General features: G+C 40.3%; 1 protein-coding gene and 1 long non-coding RNA gene across 2 annotated transcripts in view; one reads left to right on the plus strand and one right to left on the minus strand.

Moving 5' to 3' along the window:
• Positions 1-1,910: 1,910 nt before the first annotated feature.
• Positions 1,911-20,588, plus strand: part of LOC146635249 (basement membrane-specific heparan sulfate proteoglycan core protein-like) — a 113,751-nt gene continuing 95,073 nt past the window's right edge. Inside the window, exons 1-2 of the mRNA XM_085350068.1 lie at positions 1,911-1,920; positions 5,266-5,598. Of these exons, the coding sequence (XP_085206194.1) occupies positions 1,911-1,920; positions 5,266-5,598 (343 nt within the window). The remainder of the gene's footprint in view (positions 1,921-5,265; positions 5,599-20,588) is intronic.
• On the minus strand, positions 8,383-19,800 carry LOC146635250 (uncharacterized). The gene is made up of 4 exons (XR_014905073.1): positions 19,510-19,800; positions 13,517-13,621; positions 9,217-9,292; positions 8,383-8,503 (listed from the first exon to the last, which is right to left on the minus strand). It is a non-coding gene; the product is annotated as an uncharacterized LOC146635250 (long non-coding RNA).

Raw genomic sequence — 20,588 nt, forward strand, 5'->3', positions numbered from 1 at the left:
TATGCGCAGCTTCTTTGGATGGGTCCTTTGGACATTACAAACACACTACTGACACTGACAACACTCATCTCCAAAAGTTGATTCTGTTCATCTGGACGTAGCGTTTTGTGGGAGAAACGTTTCGTCACTCATCAAAGTGACGTCTTCAGTCTCAGCTGACTGCAGATTTCCCCGATCTTATAAACAGCACATTTGCATAATGACTGAAACAATGAAGGAACAATGGGCTGGGAGGTCAGTTCCTTATGCAAATTCTCATGACCATTGATCAACAACCACTGACCAATGGCCATGAGTACCATAAGCACTCAGTATAACTATTTTATGCATTAACTCGGTTTGTGTGTGATTTTAGTGACATTTCTATTTATTGAACTGTATTAACAGCTTCTTGTTTTTTGAGCTCTGTTGTTTTTATTGACTACTAATTACATGTAAATATTTAGATTTTTGAACGTTATTGTTGTTATTATTACATCTTAAAGTTATATAGTGTATGTCTAAAGATACAATCTAAAGATGTTTACTACTTATGGAAATAAGTGGCTTTAATTCAAGCTTTCTGCATGAAAACAACATTCACGCACTCACACAAACAGAAGAGTTTGATAATTTCAGGAATTTAAATAACACAGACAGCGACGTAGACATATTATACAGGTGTTAAGTAAGTGTTTCAGTCTTTTTAATTCAGCGCAAGTGAGAAAACTACATTTCCTCCTCTTCACTGGGACAGGAAGTAGGTTTTTTTCTTTTAGACTTAGGGAGCGGGGCTTGTTTCTGGGAGAGCTCGGCTCGACAGTGTTGTGTTTCCTCCGTCCTTCTTTTGACGGATTATTTCGTTTGAGAACGTTTTATTTTATCTCAGTCGTTAGAGAGATGATAGAAACAACTTCTGAACACAAACGCTGCGTAATTAGAAAGTTTAACGAGGATATCCAGACGACTTTAAAGAAGAAGGACCGTGTTTGGTTTCGGAGAGAAGCTTCATGAACAGGCGTCGAGCAGACACCGCCCTCATCCTCCGCGTCTTCTCTGACGTCGAAATTGGGGAGGACTTTTTAAAACTTCCGAGTACAGGGTCTGGCAAGGGACAACAGCTACATACAACTGGCCTCATAGAACTCAACTCTTAAACTAGTTGTCTGTTCACAGAGCGGGGCTGACTGAGTTTGCACAAAGGTTGGCTGATATCTATGATGGTAGCTGGTAACTGTGATGTGAAGGTGTGTTGTTACAGAGTAACCCGGCATTCCAGTTGTAGCAATGGGAATTTTATAGAGAGAACAAGATGAAACACCAGTGTGAAGAAAAAAATCAGGTTCTCGCTTTAACTCACCTGCAGACACGATCGAGAACAGACAAGCAGCCAGCAGAATCCAGCAGACTGATGTTACATCCATTACTTGTAGTTTTGTGGGTCCTGATCAGATCAGAGTGGTACAAAAGTTGGAGTGAAAAGTTCCCGACCGGTCTTGAATTGTTGCTGGAAAATAATCGCTAACGCTCCAGTTACACAGGGCAGCAGATCGATGAGAGACCCTCTGACAGCAACCGAAAAGTGTGTTTCTCACAGGGAGGGTAAAACCTGTGCTGCTGCTGTTGGGAAAATGCGTCTAAGTTGAGGAGAGATTGCGGAAGTAAATCTGTCAATTCTTCAAAGTAAAGTTTCGTCTCGTGCAAAATGCAGATTGCAATGGTGAAGCAAAACTTTTAATTTGAAGGATCTTTTGGCTCGAGCATCCGTTCGTGACTTTTGTGACTTATGTCACACAAGTCGGATTCCGATTAAACATTAACAAAAGTATAACTAAAGGGATCCTGAGTGTTTTATAGGTGACGTTCAAGAAGAATCTGTGAAAATCTAACTTTTAAAATAATTTTCAAACAAGAAGCTGCTGAGTGCCGAAATGATTGCTGGTGAGAGAATGAGGATTTTCAGTTTCAACAGTCGTGCTGTGTAAATGTGACCCGTCAGACTCATTTACAACAATCAGCCTTTTTAAGTCTATTTTCAATCTGAGTTCAAACAGTTATGATATGGAATGATTCACAATAAGGGAATATTTCATATATCGGTCCAGTCTTCATTCAATTATCACAGCTTGAAAGTTTACTCTTATAAGTCAGCTTTCAGATAAATGTAGTGGTGCCAGTATATTAAAAGAACAACATTTGAATATAGAAAACAGAAATAAAAGCATCTTTAATGTTTCCTGAAGATCAGCATTTCAAAAAGAGTTAAATTTCACTGCTGTAAAATTTGATTTAAATAAATAGCAGTGAGATAAATTTCACTGTTGACATATTAGATTTTCATTATGTTATTAAAGTGTGATGTCATGAAGTTTATTAGCTAACTGTTGTTTACTTGCTAATCTTAAATTCACATAAAAGAAAGATTTTCTTCATGTCTATCAAACAATGCTGTAGCGGGCAATTTAAGGAAACCTGAATCACAACAGTAAGCTTGGCTGCGCTAAGGAAACCACATGTAGCGGCGTTTCCGGCTGACTTTTAAGTTCACTAAAACGAGTTTGAAACCGGAGCCTCTGGGGGAGGACTCAAAAAACCACAGAAAACCCATGTCTGCCGTTAAATCCATGACAGCTTTATGCACGGCGACAAGTTGTTTACCAGAGCAGAGGAAGGACGAACAGGGCGGAGTTGAAAGACTTGAAAGTTGTCGAATAACGCCTGCCCAAACCTGTTGCGTCATCACAACAAGCGACTGCGCCATCTACTGATCATCTACTTATTTTCTGACATTTTTCGAATTTTTTTGTTTTATTTTCGAAAGAAATTCCAAGTATGTGAGAGGAATATGAATGTAGAAGAAGAATGCAGCGAACAGTATTTCTGAATGGCGTTATATAGGGAGCAAATAAACTGCTGCGTTTTACACTTGTTACATTTTATGTGCATTTTAACTGAAGATGTGTTAAAAAAAAAAACGAAAACCCTGTAAGTCAGTTCCCGCTTTAAAAAAAATAAATAAACAATATTTCACTTCCTGTAATGACAGAAATCCCCCAGAAAATAAATCATAGTCACAGCTTTCACGTAGGCCTTCATCCAGTTTTATTATTATTATTATTATTAGGTGAGATATTAATGCAGCTCCAGTTAGATTTCCTAACGATACAGTTAAATGAACAGAAGGCACAGGAATGATATATAAAGACTGTCGTTTCTGTAACTGGTGTCCTGTGCATTTTCGTGGCTCAGTGGATTTGGTACAACAGTTCTTTTTAAAAGTGGGATGTTTAACGCTTTATTTTTTTAATGTATGGCGCCCTCTGCTGGAATAATACTTTCTGTGCAGTCGGATCACAGCGTGTCTGCAGGACTGAGGCTGTAATTATCAGGGAGGAAAAAGAAACATTAATTGTTTTAAGATGTAAGACAGAAGAAAGGAGAGGAAGATGAGGGTTATCTTGGCAGGTAAGTACTACAGAACTACAAATATAAAGAGTACCTGTAAGGTTCTAATTCATGTTGGATTTTCACTGGATCTGTTTTGGTGAGATCATTGTGACTGGTGCAGCTTCGATAAACAATGTGGTACAGCTACACAGCTACACCACATCCTCTGGTGTTCACGGTCAGGGGAGATCAGAGGTCGCAGTTTAGTTTAAATAAACTGAGTGAACCTGCAGTTACCCATGCTACACTGGCCGGAAAACAGCTGTGATGGCTCATCTAACATCTGGTTTGTTTGTTTGCTCTTGGAAAGGTTGCTTTCATAAATCCATCATTATTACTGCATTAACTTTAAAGTTTAAACTTTAAAGTTTAAGTGGTGTTAGATAAACATGGACAAACTGCTGTAAAGGTTTATTATTGATTCATTGATTAAAAGTTCTTCTCAGAGTTTTTATTTGTTTATTTTTTAAAGACCATGTATCATTTTTGTACCACTTTACAAGTTTGTGCTACTTTGTGTTGGTCTGTCACAGAAAAACTCAGTGAAAACATTTGAGTTTGTGGTTGTAAGGCGACAAAATGTGTAAAAGTTCAAGGGGTATGAAAACCTTTTCAAGGCACAGTATATGCAGGTATGTGTATGTTTGTTTCATATGCCTGACATGACAGCTCATCATCACCTTGACAGCATTTTAGTAAGTTTGGGCACACAGATAAAGGCTAATAACACATGAAATTTCACAAATATGTCATATATTTTATTAGGTGCTGTAACAAAGTGGATGAGCAGTTGCAATGCTCTCCCTTTGTCCCATGTGAGTTGACCTTTTTTTTTTTTTTTTTTTGCACGTTTCTCTGTTTCTATTTATTTGCTTTGATTTGCCATTTGTTGAGTAACATTGCTGCACTCACTATCCCGGGTTTGTCTGTTGCCGGCAAAACAAACATTCTGCAAATTGAGACAAATACCCAGTTACATGTTTCTTTATATTTTATTTCATCACAGATTAAGTCATTTGTTCATACTTTGTTGTTTCTTTCCAGTCTTCGTGTGGGAAACGCCGCCTTCTTCTGTATAGGGTTTATTGCCGGTTGGTGCAAATGGTGCATTATCGCCACCAACTGGTGTGCAGGTGGAAAACGCCTGCCTAGCATTTTGTTGTTTTAAGTCCTGCTGATGTGACATCAAGCGGAGGGGTTTCTTTTTCCATAGAAATGCTTCATTTTGTTTGTTTCAAGTTCTGAAGGGGTTTGTTGAATCTTGTTTATGTAAACGGAGCCATTTAGTTACGTAAATGTGTCAATTAGAAGTGTGAGGAGGTTTTGTGTCTTTTTAATCATCTGTGTAGAGTTTAAGATCCCTCAGTTTAAGTGAGAGGTACAGGCTGGGCTAATTGGAGGGAAATTGATGGCCCTATTTAAAGCCAGATTCAGAGGAGAGGAGAGGTGAGCTGTGTTACCAGGTCCATGAACTGATGGGTTTTGTTAATCGAGTTACTTTTGGGGAAAGTTTTGTTAAGTTACACATTAAACGGAGTTCATTGTAAATAAATTGCTCACGTCTGCAAACCTGAAATTTCTGTGTAGTCTGCTTCGCTACAACCTTCCTTGACATTCGAGTCGGACTACCTCAACATGTTTGTTTGATTCATTTCTTAATGTGAGAACAATCAGGACACAGTTTGTTTCACAGATGCAGGTTCATATTGTGTGTGTGTGATGAACATTTAGCCTAATGTGCTGAACCCAGTGTGTACAACTCTTTGCTGATTGGCTGGTGTAGAAGTGAACAGATCAAACTTTCATCTGTAACCTCTCTGCTCTGTGTTTCCTTTTCAGACCACAAAAACGTCACAGCTGAGTCTGGACACAACGTCATTCTGACATGTCGAGCTCCAAACAACAACATAGTAGTAAAATGGAGCAGAGCTGATCTGGAGTCAGAATATGTCCTTTTGTACCGGGATGATCTGTCTGTTCCAGATTACCAGCATCCATCTTTTAAGAACCGGGTGGATCTGCAGGACAGAGAGATGAAGGATGGAGACGCGTCTCTGATTCTGAAGGATGTGACGACTGCTGATAGTGGTACATATGAGTGTCATGTCTTTGTGAGAAAAACACGCTCATGGAAATCCATCAGCAGCATCAACCTTCATGTTGATCCTCCAGGTGAGTGAGTAGAGTTGAGTGTGTGTGTGATCAGAGGTGAAGCTGCTTCCTGCTTGTTGATGTTTGTTTGTAAAGATGTTGTTGATGAGACTTTGTAGAAAGCAGCTGGTCTGAGTGATGTGATCAGAGTGCAGTAGATAATGTCTGACAGCAGTTTGAAGAGGAAATGGATTCTGTTCTGTTCTTCACTCATCACCTACCTGACAGCTGACACCTCACACCTGTTTCTCACCTGCAGGTCAGACAGGAGGACACACAGAGGATGGAGGGAAGGAGGATGGAGGGAAGGAGGATGGAGGGAGGGAGGGTGTAAGGAAGGAGGATGGAGGGAAGAAGGATGGAGGTGTTGAACTGAAAGTTGGTCTTCCAGTTGCTGTTATTGTTGTTTCTGCTGTTGTTGTTGTTGGTGTTTTTTTGATCTACCAAAAACGTAAACGACAGAAGCAGGGTTCATACCAGCTTCCACTTGAACTTGAGTCTGTTTGAAATGTTTCAGTTTTTTCCAGCTTATCTGAGTCTCCAGCTGTTTCAGCTTCTCAGAGGAGACACTGAGCACTCAGGGTAAAGACAGTTGTGGTTTTCCAATCATGTAAATCAGGGGTGTCAAACTCAAATACACAGTGGGCCAAAATTCAAAACTGAAACAAAGTCGTGAGCTAACGTCAATATTTATTGAAATATATTTATTCCTCCAGATATAAGAATGAATCTTTTCTAATGGACAAACATGTTTTGCTGAAAAACTGAATATGGAACAAGAAAAGCTTAATACTAAACAATATATATATATTAGCTGTATAATACCAGTAGGCCAGCTCTAATAGGAATTTGGTATGGCTTCACGGGCCAAATGTAATTAGGCTGCGGGCCAAATTTGGCCCACGGGCCAGAGTTTGACACCTATGATGTAAATGAAACATGTGCAGACATGTCACACATGCCATTAAGAAGTGCCAAAAAAATATTTGTAATTATTTTAAAATTTTCTTTGGTGTAAAATGTCAACAAACAATCCAGGAAACATTTTCAGGTTTTATGTTTAAACGTACATCATAGAGTTTCGACCTCCTGCTGAGCTAACGTCTCTTTAACTTTTACTTTAACCTGCTAACACTCAAACTCTTTCATGGCATTTTTAATTTCTCTTTGATATTTGGGCTGATTGGGACCTGATGAATGTGAAAACAGAGAATTAAGAGATTGTTTTTTGTTTTGTTTTTTTAAATCTGATTTTTGTTTCTAAGAAAAATGAGATCCACATATGAGGACATTCCTTTTAAATTTCATAGAACAGTGTCAGTATAACGTCCTCGTACGTGGATATCAGGTCCCTGTAGAGTAAAATTCTGTATTTTGGTCTAGACGACCCAAAATGTGATGTCCACATGTGTGGATGTGTTACAGGCCCAGCTGTAGAGGGCGCAGCCAGATTACAATCCTGTAAAACAGGAGAGAGAGTGAACACAGGAACCACGCTGCTGTTCGCCTGGTCAGTCTTACCAGAACCACGAGCTCACAACTCAGTCCCCACAGCACTCTGCTGCCCTCTGCTGTCCAGAGTGAAATGACCTCCCCTGTAATACCAAACCTCATTATACCAGCAAAGTGAAACATGCACAATCGCCTCCATATATCACACCACTTAACTCACAGTTGTGACCACAGATTTGTGTGGATCACAGACGCCAGGTCCTAGGAGGTTAATATCAAACTACCTGCTGCTTCTCTCATGTTTGTATCAGAGGAGCTTCTGATTATATACAGCTTTAAGCACTGAACACACTTCTTAACTTTGTTATTGTTCTTTAATATATTTACTTTTAATGCACGTTACAATAGTAGATGAGGTTTCATGTTTATTTTTTTAATGTAACTTTCTGACCTGTTGACTCAGTTCGTGCAGTTTTCAGGGACTTTCTGTTTCTCATGTTTTTACTGTAAAAGTGCCTCCAGATGGTTGTTGTTTCCTGCTGCTTCATGAATAATTCTGCAGTGAAACTGAATCTGAGCTGGACCCAAACAAACCTCACTGAGCTGATGTGTAAACTGGATCTAAGCAAGAATCAAACTGCATTAAAAACCTGCTCACTGACTTTCTCTCACTTTGACAACATTTAGACATTAACTGTCATTATATAACAAGTTTATACAGCTGTAGTCTCTTGATGCTACGAACAGAAAACAAAAAATAAATAACTTGGTCATAAAAAGGTGTCGGTGTAACTGGCTCAACCAGGACTTTGCACGAGGGCTCAGACAGCTGTGTTCATGGTCGTACCTCAGTATTTACAGAGTCAGTGACCAATCTAGGACTGGTTCTATGTTCCCACCAGGAAAAGAAAACGACTCACGTTTTCCATCAGACATCTTTGTGAAACCCACAGAAGCACACAAGAAGATCAAGTGAGACCAAAGTTTATTGAACCTACAGAGAAACCAGATCACTGCTGTGGAGACGACAGCACACTTAGAAATAACATAAATAACAGCAAAGTTACTGAAGACATGAAAACATGGATTGCATCTATATTTTAGTTACATACCATTTATTATTGTTTATGTGTAAATGATGTCTTGGTCATGCTTTTATTCTGAAAGGCCTGATGAAGAAAATTTTTCTTTTTTATATAAAAAATTTAAAAACTAAATTAAGAAAGTTAAATTTTTCCAGCTTCTTTATAAAAGAAAATAACAAAAACTCTCCATTTGAACTTTCTGGCCTCAGTGGTTGTGTGAGGTTTCCTTCATGAGGAAACAAACAGAATATAAACCAGTGTGTTTACAGTGAATGTGTCAGGTCTGAGCTGCTGTGGGGACCAGTTAGAGAGCAGCAGCTGGATCCCAGTGGTTGGACTGGTGGACGACTTCAGTGAGGAGTCGATGACATTTGGCTCTGGTAGAAACTCTGCACACACAAACACACAGGAGGAGAATATAAGCACAAAGCAGAGCCTCTCTGTTCTCTTTATATACAGCAAAGCATCAGGACATGTCAGTGAACGCATCACAGTTACAATAATGTAACTTATTGAACTTTGACACATTTTGTGCAGGTGTGTCAGATCACACAGCATCTGCAGACACACAATCTTGTTTTGATACATTTTAACTGCAGGATGAAAAATAAACTGATTAAATAACATCAAATTGCTCCATCTTAACAGGTTACTGGCACCAGAATATTTAGTGGAACTGGTGCTTGTGTCCCAGTCAGTGTGTACATCCTGAGATGCTGCAGCCACAAACCTGTTCACTGTTCCCAGCTCACACTTAAAGACGACTGAATGTTTGCTGTGAGGACTCCTCGATCCTGGGATGACCTGCCTGAAGAAATCTGGCTCGCCTCATCAGTGTCGTCTTTTAAATCCTTGTTAAAGACTAATATATAAACTTTAACTCATCTTATTCATCCAGCTGTTGGAAGTTATTCACCACATGACGCTTGAGTCTGTGTGGCTGTAGTTTGATTCATATTTTACTCTTTGCTCTTTCACTCATCGTCTCTGGGAAGCACTCGTAACGATGGTTTGAAAAGTGACACAAACTTAAAAGTGAAGGAAAAGTTTGATTGTGAGCAACAGATTTATGGTGTTTGTACTAAAAGAAGAGCAGCTGTACCTCTCAGCTCTGACTGTTTTTCCTTCTCTTTGACTGACGTCTTCAGTTCTCACTGCTGAGCCGACTGCAGCTGCATCTGCACAATAAAACACACACACAGGACGTCAGTGCACGATTGACTTTACCCAGAATCCTCTGCAGGAGAAAATGGAAGGTACTCATGTTTAGCTGGACAGAGAAAAGTTACAGGAAGTCGTGATGTCGCTCTGATGTTGTTCAGTTTGTCTTGTACAACATTTTTCTGAAGTCTCATATAAAGACGTCGCTTCTCTGTTTTCTTAACAAAGTGGATTTTCTACAACAGTTTCAATGATAAGAAACAAAATGAATGACATTAGTTATGGAGCCTTTGGTAACATATTCAGAGAACAAGATGGAAAAACAATCAGTTACAGGAGCAAACATCATGCTGGCTTGAACACATATTTGTTGTTGAAGCTTCTCAGTATTTGAATCATGAAGATTTGTTAGTGTTTTTTAATGAGTTCATCTTTTAAACCATTTTAGCCTCGATTGTCCTGTTAAACACTATTTAAACTTCTGTCTCTATAATGCAACAAAGAGTCAAGTTTAGCCTCTCTGCTAACTTCAGGATAAAAACACTGATGACCTCCAACGCTGCCCCTCAGCCTCCTGGTAGAGGCTCCTATGGACCCAGCAGGGTGACAACAACACCCCATCAAAGGGACAAAGACACTGAGCAGCATGCAAAGACGCCCACTCACTATAAACATCATGTAAGAAATAAGAACTACAATGGGATCATTGATGGAGCTGGACTGTTGTCAGAGTGCAGCTTAGAGGAGATTCGGAGTTTAGCAAAACCTCCTCATGGCTTAAAAAGTCTAACAAGTGTTAAGATTTCCTGTGAATATTACTGTGAACACTGACACGCTCTCCTGTTTTCAGTGCAGCTCACTTTGTTATTGTTACTCATATAGAATTAAATAAAATATTCAAATAAAAAGTGTAAATATAGACTTTAATTAGCCAGTTTGTTATGCTGCACCGAACAAACGCACTACTCTCACATCTGGTGTGACGGGACACGAGCTCCAGCTCAACCTCTGACTTTACTGATGAACGAGTGAAAGTGAATTCCTTTGTTTAGTTTATTATTAGAATATGTTTGTTTGTTAGAAAGTGTTATAGATGCTATGTTATGTCCTACAGAGCAAATATTTCATATTCAGCCTTCATGAAGCGACCAGTTAAGTATTAAATCTTCTATAGCAATAATTCATCTTTGACGTTACATTATTTATATCATTTCAATGTATTCTTCATTTCACACATTTACATTGTTCTAAATATAATGTTTAAATAATTTTCATATTATTGAAGTCAGGATTATAACAGAAGGGTCACAATCATGGCTGCAGCAAATATGAAGACGAGGCTCAATCAAATACAAACAATATTTAAAGTGAGTTACTGACTCTTAAACTTGTAACTTTATTCAGTAAAAACTGTTTATTCTACCAGTGTTGTAATAAAATAAGTTGTACCATCAATAAATAAACAGCTGCTGAGGACTCGTTGGTGTAGCGAAGGACTAATGTCCTAAAGAGTAATATAGTACACACTCCTTCCTGAGACGACTGAAGGTCCTCTCATTTCCAACACTGTTGACTCTGTCTGTGTTGCACACTGCTCAAAATAAAGGGAACACAAAGATAAGAATCCCAGATCTGAATGAATGAAATATTCTCATTAAATACTTTAGATAGTTGAATGTGGTGACAACAAAATCACACAAAATGATGAGTGGAAATCCAATGTAGCAACCCATGGAGGTCTGGATTTGGAGTCACACTCAACGAGGAAAAACACTCTACAACAATGTCCTTACAACAAGTCAAAGTGAAGCTCGGCAGTGTGTGTGGCCTCCACGTGTCTGTATGACCTACAACACCTGGACATGCTCCTGATGAGGTGGTGGATGGTCTCCTGAGGGATCTCCTCTCAGACCTGGACTGAAGCATCTGCCAACTCCTGGACAGTCTGTGGTGCAGTTGGTGGACGGAGCGAGACATGACGTCCCAGATGTGCTGGGTTGATTCAGGTCTGGGGAACAGCTGGACCAGTCCACAGCATCAATGCCTTCGTCCTGCAGGAAATGCTGACACACTGCAGCCACATGAGGTTCAGCATTGTCTTGCATTAGGAGGAAACCAGAGCTGCCCGCACCAACATATGATCTCACAGGGGGTCTGAGGATTTCATCTTAGTACCTAATGGCAGTCAGGCTACCTCTGATGAACACATGGAGGGCTGTGCAGCCCCCCCAAAGAAATGCCACTCCATACCATAACTGACCCACTGCCAAACCATCATGCTGGAGGATGTTGGAGGCAGCAGAAGGTTCTCCACACTGTGTCCAGACTCTGTCACGTCTGTCACATGTGCTCAGTGTGATTCTGCTTTCATTGCCAGGGGCAAACTTGCCATCTCGGTGTTCTCTGGCAAATGCCAAACGTCCTGCACGGTGCTGGGCTGTAAACACAACCTCCACCTGTGGACGTCGGGCCCTCATGCCACCCTCATGGAGTCTGTTTCTGACCATTTGAGCAGACATGTGTACATTTGTGGCCTGCTGGAGGTCATTTTGCTCTAGCAGTGCTCTTCCTGTTCCTCCTTCCACAAAGGTGGAGGTAGCGGTCCTGCTGCTGGGTTGTTGCCCTCCTACGGCCTTCTGATGTTCCGGCCTGTCTCCTGGTAGCGCCTCCATGCTCTGGACACTACACTGACACACAGCAAACCTTCCTGCCACAGTTCACATTGATGTGATCCTGGATGAGCTGCACTACCTGAGCCACTTGTGTGGATTGTAGACTTTGTCTCAATCTATCACTAGAGTGAAATCACAGCCAGCATTGAAAAGTGACCAAAACATGAGCCAGAAAGCATCAGCACAGAGAAGGTCTGTGGTCACCACCTGCAGAAACACTCCTTTATTGGGATGTCTTGCTAATAATTCCCACCTGTTGTCTAATCCAACAGTGTGTGGCATTGATTGTCAATCAGTGTTGCTTCCTAAGTGGACAGTTTGATTTCACAGAAGTGTGATTGGCTTGGAGTTACATTGTGTTGTGTAAGTTTTCCCTTTGTTTTTGGAGCAGTGCATTTATTCTGTGTACTATTGTATTTATGTATTATCATTCTTTTCTATCCTTACTAGGGCTGTGCGATATGACCAAAATCTCATATCCCGATATAAAACATCTATCGTCCGATAACGATATAAATCACAAAAATGTAACATTTTCTGTAAATTCTGTGAATCTCGGGCAGCTCGACTTGCTTGAAGTGTTTCCAGCTGCACGTCGTGTAGCTGGAGTCGAGTGTTTTAACCGATGAAACGATACATTTTTAGACATAAGTTGTAGCTGTTTTGCTTCTCATCCATAAACACTGCATACTCTTTCACGTGATTCAGTTTATTTTGAGAAGTCTCAACAGGATCTTGAGCTTTATTGTGAAAGGTTTATGTGGAACATAAACAAGCGGACACGCGATGGTTTTACAGTTGTTGTTGCTAACGACAACGCATAAAAACAGGCGCTTGTCCGTCCGTAGTGTGGTTATATTAAATATAAGAGAAAGAGAGAACTTTAATTAACATAGCCACTACAGTGACCGTCAAAACCATGAAAAAATATTGACGTAAACAGTTTATTTTACGACACCACGAAACAAACGATAGCGTAAACTGAAACGATATATCTGGTTATATCGAACAGCCCTCATCCTTACTCTCTCTATCCAAGCACAATACTGTTGAACTTATTCTCAGTTTATCTTCTGTATAGTTGTAAACATGTATATTTGAATTTGTTATATTTTCATGTCATTTTACAGTGTTTTTCACCTTTGAAGGACGATGTTTTGTCCCACTGTTACCTGAGTGTGTATTGTTTGGTTGACAATAAAACTCGACTAAAGCAACAGAGTACTGGTACAGTACTAGGTTTGCTAGTACTACATTACTGTATATTGCTCACACAAACACACACACACACTTCATCAGCAGCAGACAGTCTCTTTGATGTTGATACATTTATCCATAACTGTGTGAAAACAGCACATGTGGAGGTGCAGGGAGGGAAACCCCGGGTTAACTGAGTGAGTTTTATCAACTCATATCAGCTTCATATGACAGAATATCCTGATTACCAATGTTAGCGTCAACTAATCTGAATAACAGAAATATACCCTGGGTATAATAAACTTTCTCTGTAGTGCAGGACCAGATCAATCAAAGTACAAGAATTCAAACAAACACAGAGATTCTACTTACAGAGCAGACACAGCACAGATGTTTCCAACATCGTCCTTCTCACTCATTTCAGCTTTTTCTCATTTCTGTCTCTGACACCGAGTAAAGTCGCCCTCTTCCTCCTTCCTGTTGGTACAAAGAGAGTCGAGGTCAGATACATTAGAAATATATACAACTATTAACACACTGTAACGGTTACTCTCTTCTAACACGTGGTATGAACGCCCTGTTACTTAAAGTTGCTACAAAAACACACAGATAGTTTTTTTAAAGAATATTTCCAAGATGGACGTCTGATCGACATCACGGATGTTACACCAGTGTCCATTTGATGAACCTCTTCAGCATCACCTGCGTACCCCTGTTAGACTTTCTAACAAGGAAAAACTTTGTGTTTATGAATCATTTTCTTAAAGAATAAAACATTGGAAATATTAAGAGTTGGAGAAAAAAGAAGAAAATGCAGCAGTCCTCCAACAATTTCTTATCCTACTAGTGAAAAAAGTTCCATCCCTGGATGTATAATGCTGATGTCAGGAACAGAGAAGTGATATTTGTACAAAGCCAACATATACAGATGAACATATATATGAAAAGCTTAAACATGTTGTTTACTTCTTTAAATAACAGGCTGCGGTTTCTGCTTTGCATACATGAAGAAGACATGGTGCTGCTTTCTCTTCACATTCACATTAGATGTTTAAACTAAAATGAACCCATCCACTCTCATCCACTTCAGTCTGTCTCAGGGACACATGACGCTGTTACGACTCATCGAGCGACGTCACCGACCAGCCAATCGGTGACATCACAGTTTAGTACCTGCTCAGATCGCTTGGAAACCCGGCCGAGCAGGTACTAAAGAAATACCTGGTAACAGGTACTGATGACCATTCACACTCACATTCACACCTCTGGGCGATTCAGAATCACCAGTGAACTTAACCCCACTGACTGCATCTCTGTGGACTGTGGGAGGAACCTGAAGAGAACCCACACAAACACAAGGAGAACATGCAAACCCCCCACAGAGACTCCCCGACCAGGTGGTGGATGCAAACGCTCAGTGTCACCATGTGGCCCTCTTAAAAATGGATTTAGGTACTTTAAATATACACAACATGTAAACTATAAAAATAATAAATAAAAGTTATAATGCTACTTATGTCAGCTGTAACTCTCATCTGGACTCTAATTTTGCAGTTTTGTTTTTATTATTAAGTGTCAGTGCACTTATGTTAACAACAGTGAATCCTTAAGCTGTCATCATCGATTTTCACCTGTCAGCCTCATTCTGTCCTTTCTGAAAGTCTTCAACAACTCAATTATGATGTGACTGGAAACACAATGAAGACAAAATATTAGATATAAAATAACTGACTGTGGAAAATTTATTCTGTTTTATCAACATATATAAACACATTTATGGATCTGACTGTTGACTACCATGCAATGTAAAAAAAAAAACTTAAAAAACTAAAAAAAAACCCCAAATGAACAGTTATAAGTAATAATAATAATAATAATACCAAACATACATTTTTATACAAAGTAGAGCCGATCATTGCATTTATGAATTTATGAATGATCCGTTTTTTCTAAACTTCTAAAGAAGTAATTTCTAATGTTTCTATTTATTTCTATGTGTATTGTCTTTACTTATATTGGTAAGTAGAGTTTAATGAACATGATTTATGACGAGTTATATATAAAATTTAGAAATGAGCTGTTTAGCAAAGTATCTTAAATACTACGTTATTTGACACATTTCACATATTATACACCAACAAGTCATTTACAGCAGTGTTGGCCAATCATTTTTATGCAAATACCGGAAACCAGTTCGGGGCACAACCGTATTTGGCGCCGTTACCGTTCCGAGCGAACGTCGTCACAGCGGGGACACCGGACAAGATGGGTACCGGAGTTCTTACGTCGCTCTTGGGGATTCTTTTCCTCCGTTATAGCGCGTTTGCATCAACAGGTGAGATGTTACTCTTAGATTGCTGCTGAATTAATTTGCCGTTAGAGCCACCGAGACTCGCCGGACATCGTTTTTCGGCTGAAACCTCACATATCAGAAAACATTCACTTCGCTCAAAGTACGGCTAGCGATAGCGAAGCGACACATAACGTTAACATGGCGGTGCAAACCAGAGTAGTAGCCGGCAAAAGCGGACTGGTCCCGGATTACTTTCACATTTATAACAGGGGATTTTAGTCCGGGAAACCTGAAGTCGGTACTAATATAATACTATTAACATGTGCAGTGCCCTACAACGGGAGAAATTTACGGATAAAAAAAAACCTCGAAAGATACTTTTCGACACCGTGTCGCGCTATGCTAGCCATCAGCAGCAAAGGAGGAGAAGCGCTACCGCCGCGAGGCTTAATGTTCGCGGCGGGTCGGCTGGCTTCACCCCTGGCTGCACAAATCACGGTTCACTTGACCGCGTTATGTCAGGAGAACAACAAAGCCACGAAAGAAGTACTAAAACTCGAGGAGACGCACAGCTGTAGCACTGTTTGCTTATATTGTGTGTGGTTGATTTAAACATCAGAGCCTGGTAAGGTAACAGCCATTTTTTTCTCTTGCATCAAGTACCTGCTGAGAACATCACTGTAGTGAAGTTTATCTGAGTCGTCCCCATCCAGAATCCCTGGCAAGGTCGGGGCAGATCTAGAAGGGTGGCATGTGCCACCCCGAGTGCCACCCTAGTTTTGCACATGACAATGTTGTTTACTAAAGTAAGATAGCACTTTGAGCCTAGCTACAGTTATCAGTGAATATAAGTTCTAAAGCTGAATCTATTGCTTAGTGTTACCCAATGTTCCCTCTAATTTTTCATGTGTCTGAGCGAACACACAAACTCCCTGAGCGATCCCTTGGACCACTGTGAGCAACAGCAGACGTGTGCACTGTGGTCACGCCAGCATCAAATCCGTCCAAGTTACTTGGTTTATTAAAATAATCAAATTACAACATTTACATTTATGTTAGACTACTTTTAATTAACTGCTTTAGAATTAATTTTAAAAAAAATCTCGTTCATGAGCTGTGTAGTATGTTAACACTATTGAAAGTAAAAATAACTTGAACTCCAATTTTGAAAACACAACTTTATTTATTTATTTTTTTTATAAAGCTCTGACTTGTAGTATGAGTCTGTGGTCTGGGGGAGAGTCCTGTAACTCTGTCTGCAAAATACAGTAAATAATGACCGATGTTGGAGAATCAGAATCAGAATCAGAAAGGTGTTTATTGCCAAATGTTGAGCAGGTTTACAACATTAGGAAATTGTTGGGCAATTAATAATATAGTTACTTCTTCAAAAAAGTTACTGAGTTTTGCAAGCAACGAAGTTTTTTGCAGCTGTTTACCTAAAAATGCAGCCAATGCGTTTTAAATAAACACTTCAAACTATTTACAGAACAATCAGCTGTTCTACATCAAATTTGATGCCACACAAATTATTTGTGCCACTCCAAAAAATGATTTCTGTCCACTAGGAAATAAAGGAGAACATCACAAACCTGATACCTGCAGGCCTGACAACAGGGGATGTATCACTCCTGTAACACCTGTAACACTCAGCAGTCGCCTCATTGTTCTGACACACACAACAAAACTATTGACTACACTAGGGCTGTACGATATGATCACAATTTCATATCCTGATATAAGACATTTATCGTTATTAACCCTCTGGGGTCCACGGACACGCTGCACCTCCAAATCACATGACTGATTTAAGCTGACATAACAACAAGCTGCAGCCACGCTCAGTCTCTATTTCAGACAGTGTTAAAACTTATTGCAACACCTGATTGTTCTCTCATTTTAGTTATAGTAGTATTTTTAAATGGTTGTAGAAAATTAAAAAATAAAAAACAGCAGGTGTATTGGCTGCATTTTTAGATAAATAGTTGAAAATGTTTACAAAATGTACAATATATATTTGCATTTAAAAAGATAGTACTCGAATTTTATGTTTTTTGCGTGATTTCAGATGAGTTGTGTTAATACAGTATGCCAATTTAAAAAAAAAAAAAAAAAAGCTAAATTCAGACACATGAGGTTGAGCTGAGAAGAATGACACCAAGCAAGACACGGGGAAAAAGAAACAATTTAAAGGTGAAATACACATGTTAAATCAAAAGCAGTTAAAATGGCCAGTTATATGTTGGACCTCAGAGGGTGAACACAAGAAATCATGAAAAATTAGGTTTAAATCTTTGTTCATGACAATGCAGATTTCTGACATTTTGTGTAAATTCAAGGTTCAACATTCGTCAGATGCATAATTATACAAGTATAACACAGTGAAATGTAAACCTGACACGCTCCTTGACTTGTGCAAAAGGGGGGAGAGGGGGAGAGAGGAAGAACATTATAAATAAATATATATATACACATTTGGTGAATGTGCAGTAGCATGTATGCAGCAAGCTTCTCGCAGTGGGGATGATCTCCTCCGCTAGCATATTGACAAAACATACTGCTTCTTCCGTAAACTCGTTGATGTCGACTGCGCATGCTCAGTCTACATCGTTGAGTGCGTCCTGTAGCGTAGCTTCTGATTGGGCAGACCAACGTTTCACCTCCCTCGTGGTCACGTCTTCCCTCCATATGTTTTGTTTATACTGGGGAATGAGGAAGATGGCGTTGTGGTCAGTCTTCCCGAAAGCCGAGTGTGAGACAGCTTTGTAGCCCTGCTTGTACTGCGTGTAGCAGTGATCCAAAATCCGATCCCCCCTCGTCGGACACCAGACATGCTGGTAGAAATTCAGCATGACTTGTCCGAGGTTCTCTTTATTAAAGTCTCCTGCTACAATGAGGGCTGCGCCCGGGTCCTTGTTTTGAAGCGAACTCAGCACATCATGTAGTTTGGACAAAGCCATACCTGTGTCCGCTTGGGGTGGGATGTAGACCACCGTGGCGATGACCGAGGTGAACTCACGGGGCAGATAGAAAGGGCGGCACTTAATGCTCAGGAATCCCAGATGTGGCGAGCAGCCGCTGCAAAGAGTAGAAATGCACCTGGCATCACACCACTTTCTGTTTACCACACTCCTCCACCTTTGGTTTTGTTTGACTCTGCCGTTCTGTCCGCGCGGAGCACAAAGAATGAATCCGACGGAGTTACGGCCTGGTCCGGCACGATGGGGTCAGTCATGTCTCCGTGAAGCGCACAATGTCGCTGTCCCTCATGTCACGTTGGAAGGTGACTCTTGCTCTTAGGTCATCGAGCTTGTTCTCCAAAGCAGTCAGGAAGGAAAAATCGCCCCATGTTGTTAAGCTTTCTGGATTTTATATTTATTGGGCTACAGATTTATTCATTATACGGACTACACGGTACATAAACTCAAAATTTCACGTGTATATCTAAACTGTATACGTGGACTGCAGAAAATAATTAAGTTGTAGACTATATTTATATGAATAGCATGTATATTGAATCATTTTAACCATATGTAACCCACCCCTTTGTGTTCGAAAAAAAAAGGCTTTGATTTTGCCGCACATTTGATTTCTTTGCCACCCTAAGAAAATTTCTCTAGATCCGCCCCTGGTCAGGGATAAAAGAAAATAGGTCCTGTTGATATTTGGGCTTCGTTCCTCCTGTTCCAATAAGAAGTAATCCCTCACTTGAGAATGCACTCAAACTTTAACATTTCCGCAGCAATTTGCTGAAACAACCTCTGAACCAACAACAAGGATGTAAGACTTCCTAAAACTATAACTTCTTTTTCTAGGAGGTTCCACTTTATGGTAATGTAACGACATCCAACTGTAACTTTGTCACCAAATTAAAACATCACTACTTGACTAGCTGGTTGTAAAGAAAGCGGAGTAACCTGGATCCTGACCAGTGCGCGCTCCCGACGCTGGGGAACGCTCCGTCGGTGATAAATGGCACAACGCTCAACCAGAGCAGCAGCCATGTTTCAGCGCTACAACCAGACGTGAAACACGACCTTCTTGTGACTCTGCGTGTCTGTGTTCTACTTACCCCGACATGCAGAGGCTCTAAAAACATACTAGCAGCTCCTTTGTGCCTGATCCCACACGTCAGCAAACATGAAGACGGTGAAAGCTGCTGATAAGCTTCGTTTTTGTCGACGTCACGATTAAAAACAGGCTCCAATATCCAAAGTTAAGCCCACGTCGTTTTCGAGTAAAGGGCATCCTTGTTTAAAGCTCCTAGCAAAGCTGTTTTCCACCGTCCACGAACGATAACACAAACAGCTTCTCTTCTCACGGAGAGCAACCGTGTAGCGAGGTCACAAAGATTGCAGCGGAAGCGCGTTCCCTGTGTGCCTGCAGAGCGAGCCGACGATCGATAGGGAGCAGTGTACAGTATGGTACGTACTACAGCGCTCCCCCGGTTGGCACGACCGCGGTAAAGTGAGCCGTCATTTGTGAGCCGCGGTCAAGCCAGCCGCTTCTTATCCGCCGCATAAATTTCCTTGCGCTTTTACACCAGGCTGCACGGTAGCGCCTTTTCGCTTTATATGCCGATTGAAAGCCTAGACGCACGCGGGCGAATAGTCACACGCGCGCGCACACAAATTACAGCCCAATACAGTCAATACAATTATGGAAATTTCAGAAATTCATTAAAAATCATCCTGAGTAGTTGAGGTCCAACTTTCAACACATTCCTTCTCTGGGACACCTACTGTACCTGTGTGCCAAGTTTCAGCCAGATTTACTGCAATATTACTCAGAAATTACAAGAAACTTATATTCAACGCAATACAGCCAATACACTACAATTATGGAAATTTCAAAAATTCATTAAAAATCATCCGGAGTAGTTGAGGTCCAACTTTCAACACATCCCTCCTCTGGGACACCTACTGTACCTGTGTGCCAAGTTTCAGCCAGATTTACTGTAGAATTCCTCAGAAATTAAAGGACATTTATATGCAATTCAATACAGCCAATACACTACAATTATGTCAATTTTCAAAAATTCATTAAAAGTCATCCTGAGTAGTTGAGGCCCAACTTTCAACACATTCCGAAAAGGCGCTACCGTAAAGACTGGTGTAAAAGCGCAAGGAAATTTATGCGGCGGATAAGAGG

The sequence above is a fragment of the Diplotaxodon limnothrissa genome, linkage group LG3 (assembly GCF_057381915.1).
Source record: "Diplotaxodon limnothrissa isolate DT_005_m linkage group LG3, D_limnothrissa_male_GT1.1, whole genome shotgun sequence".
NCBI lineage: Eukaryota > Metazoa > Chordata > Actinopteri > Cichliformes > Cichlidae > Diplotaxodon > Diplotaxodon limnothrissa.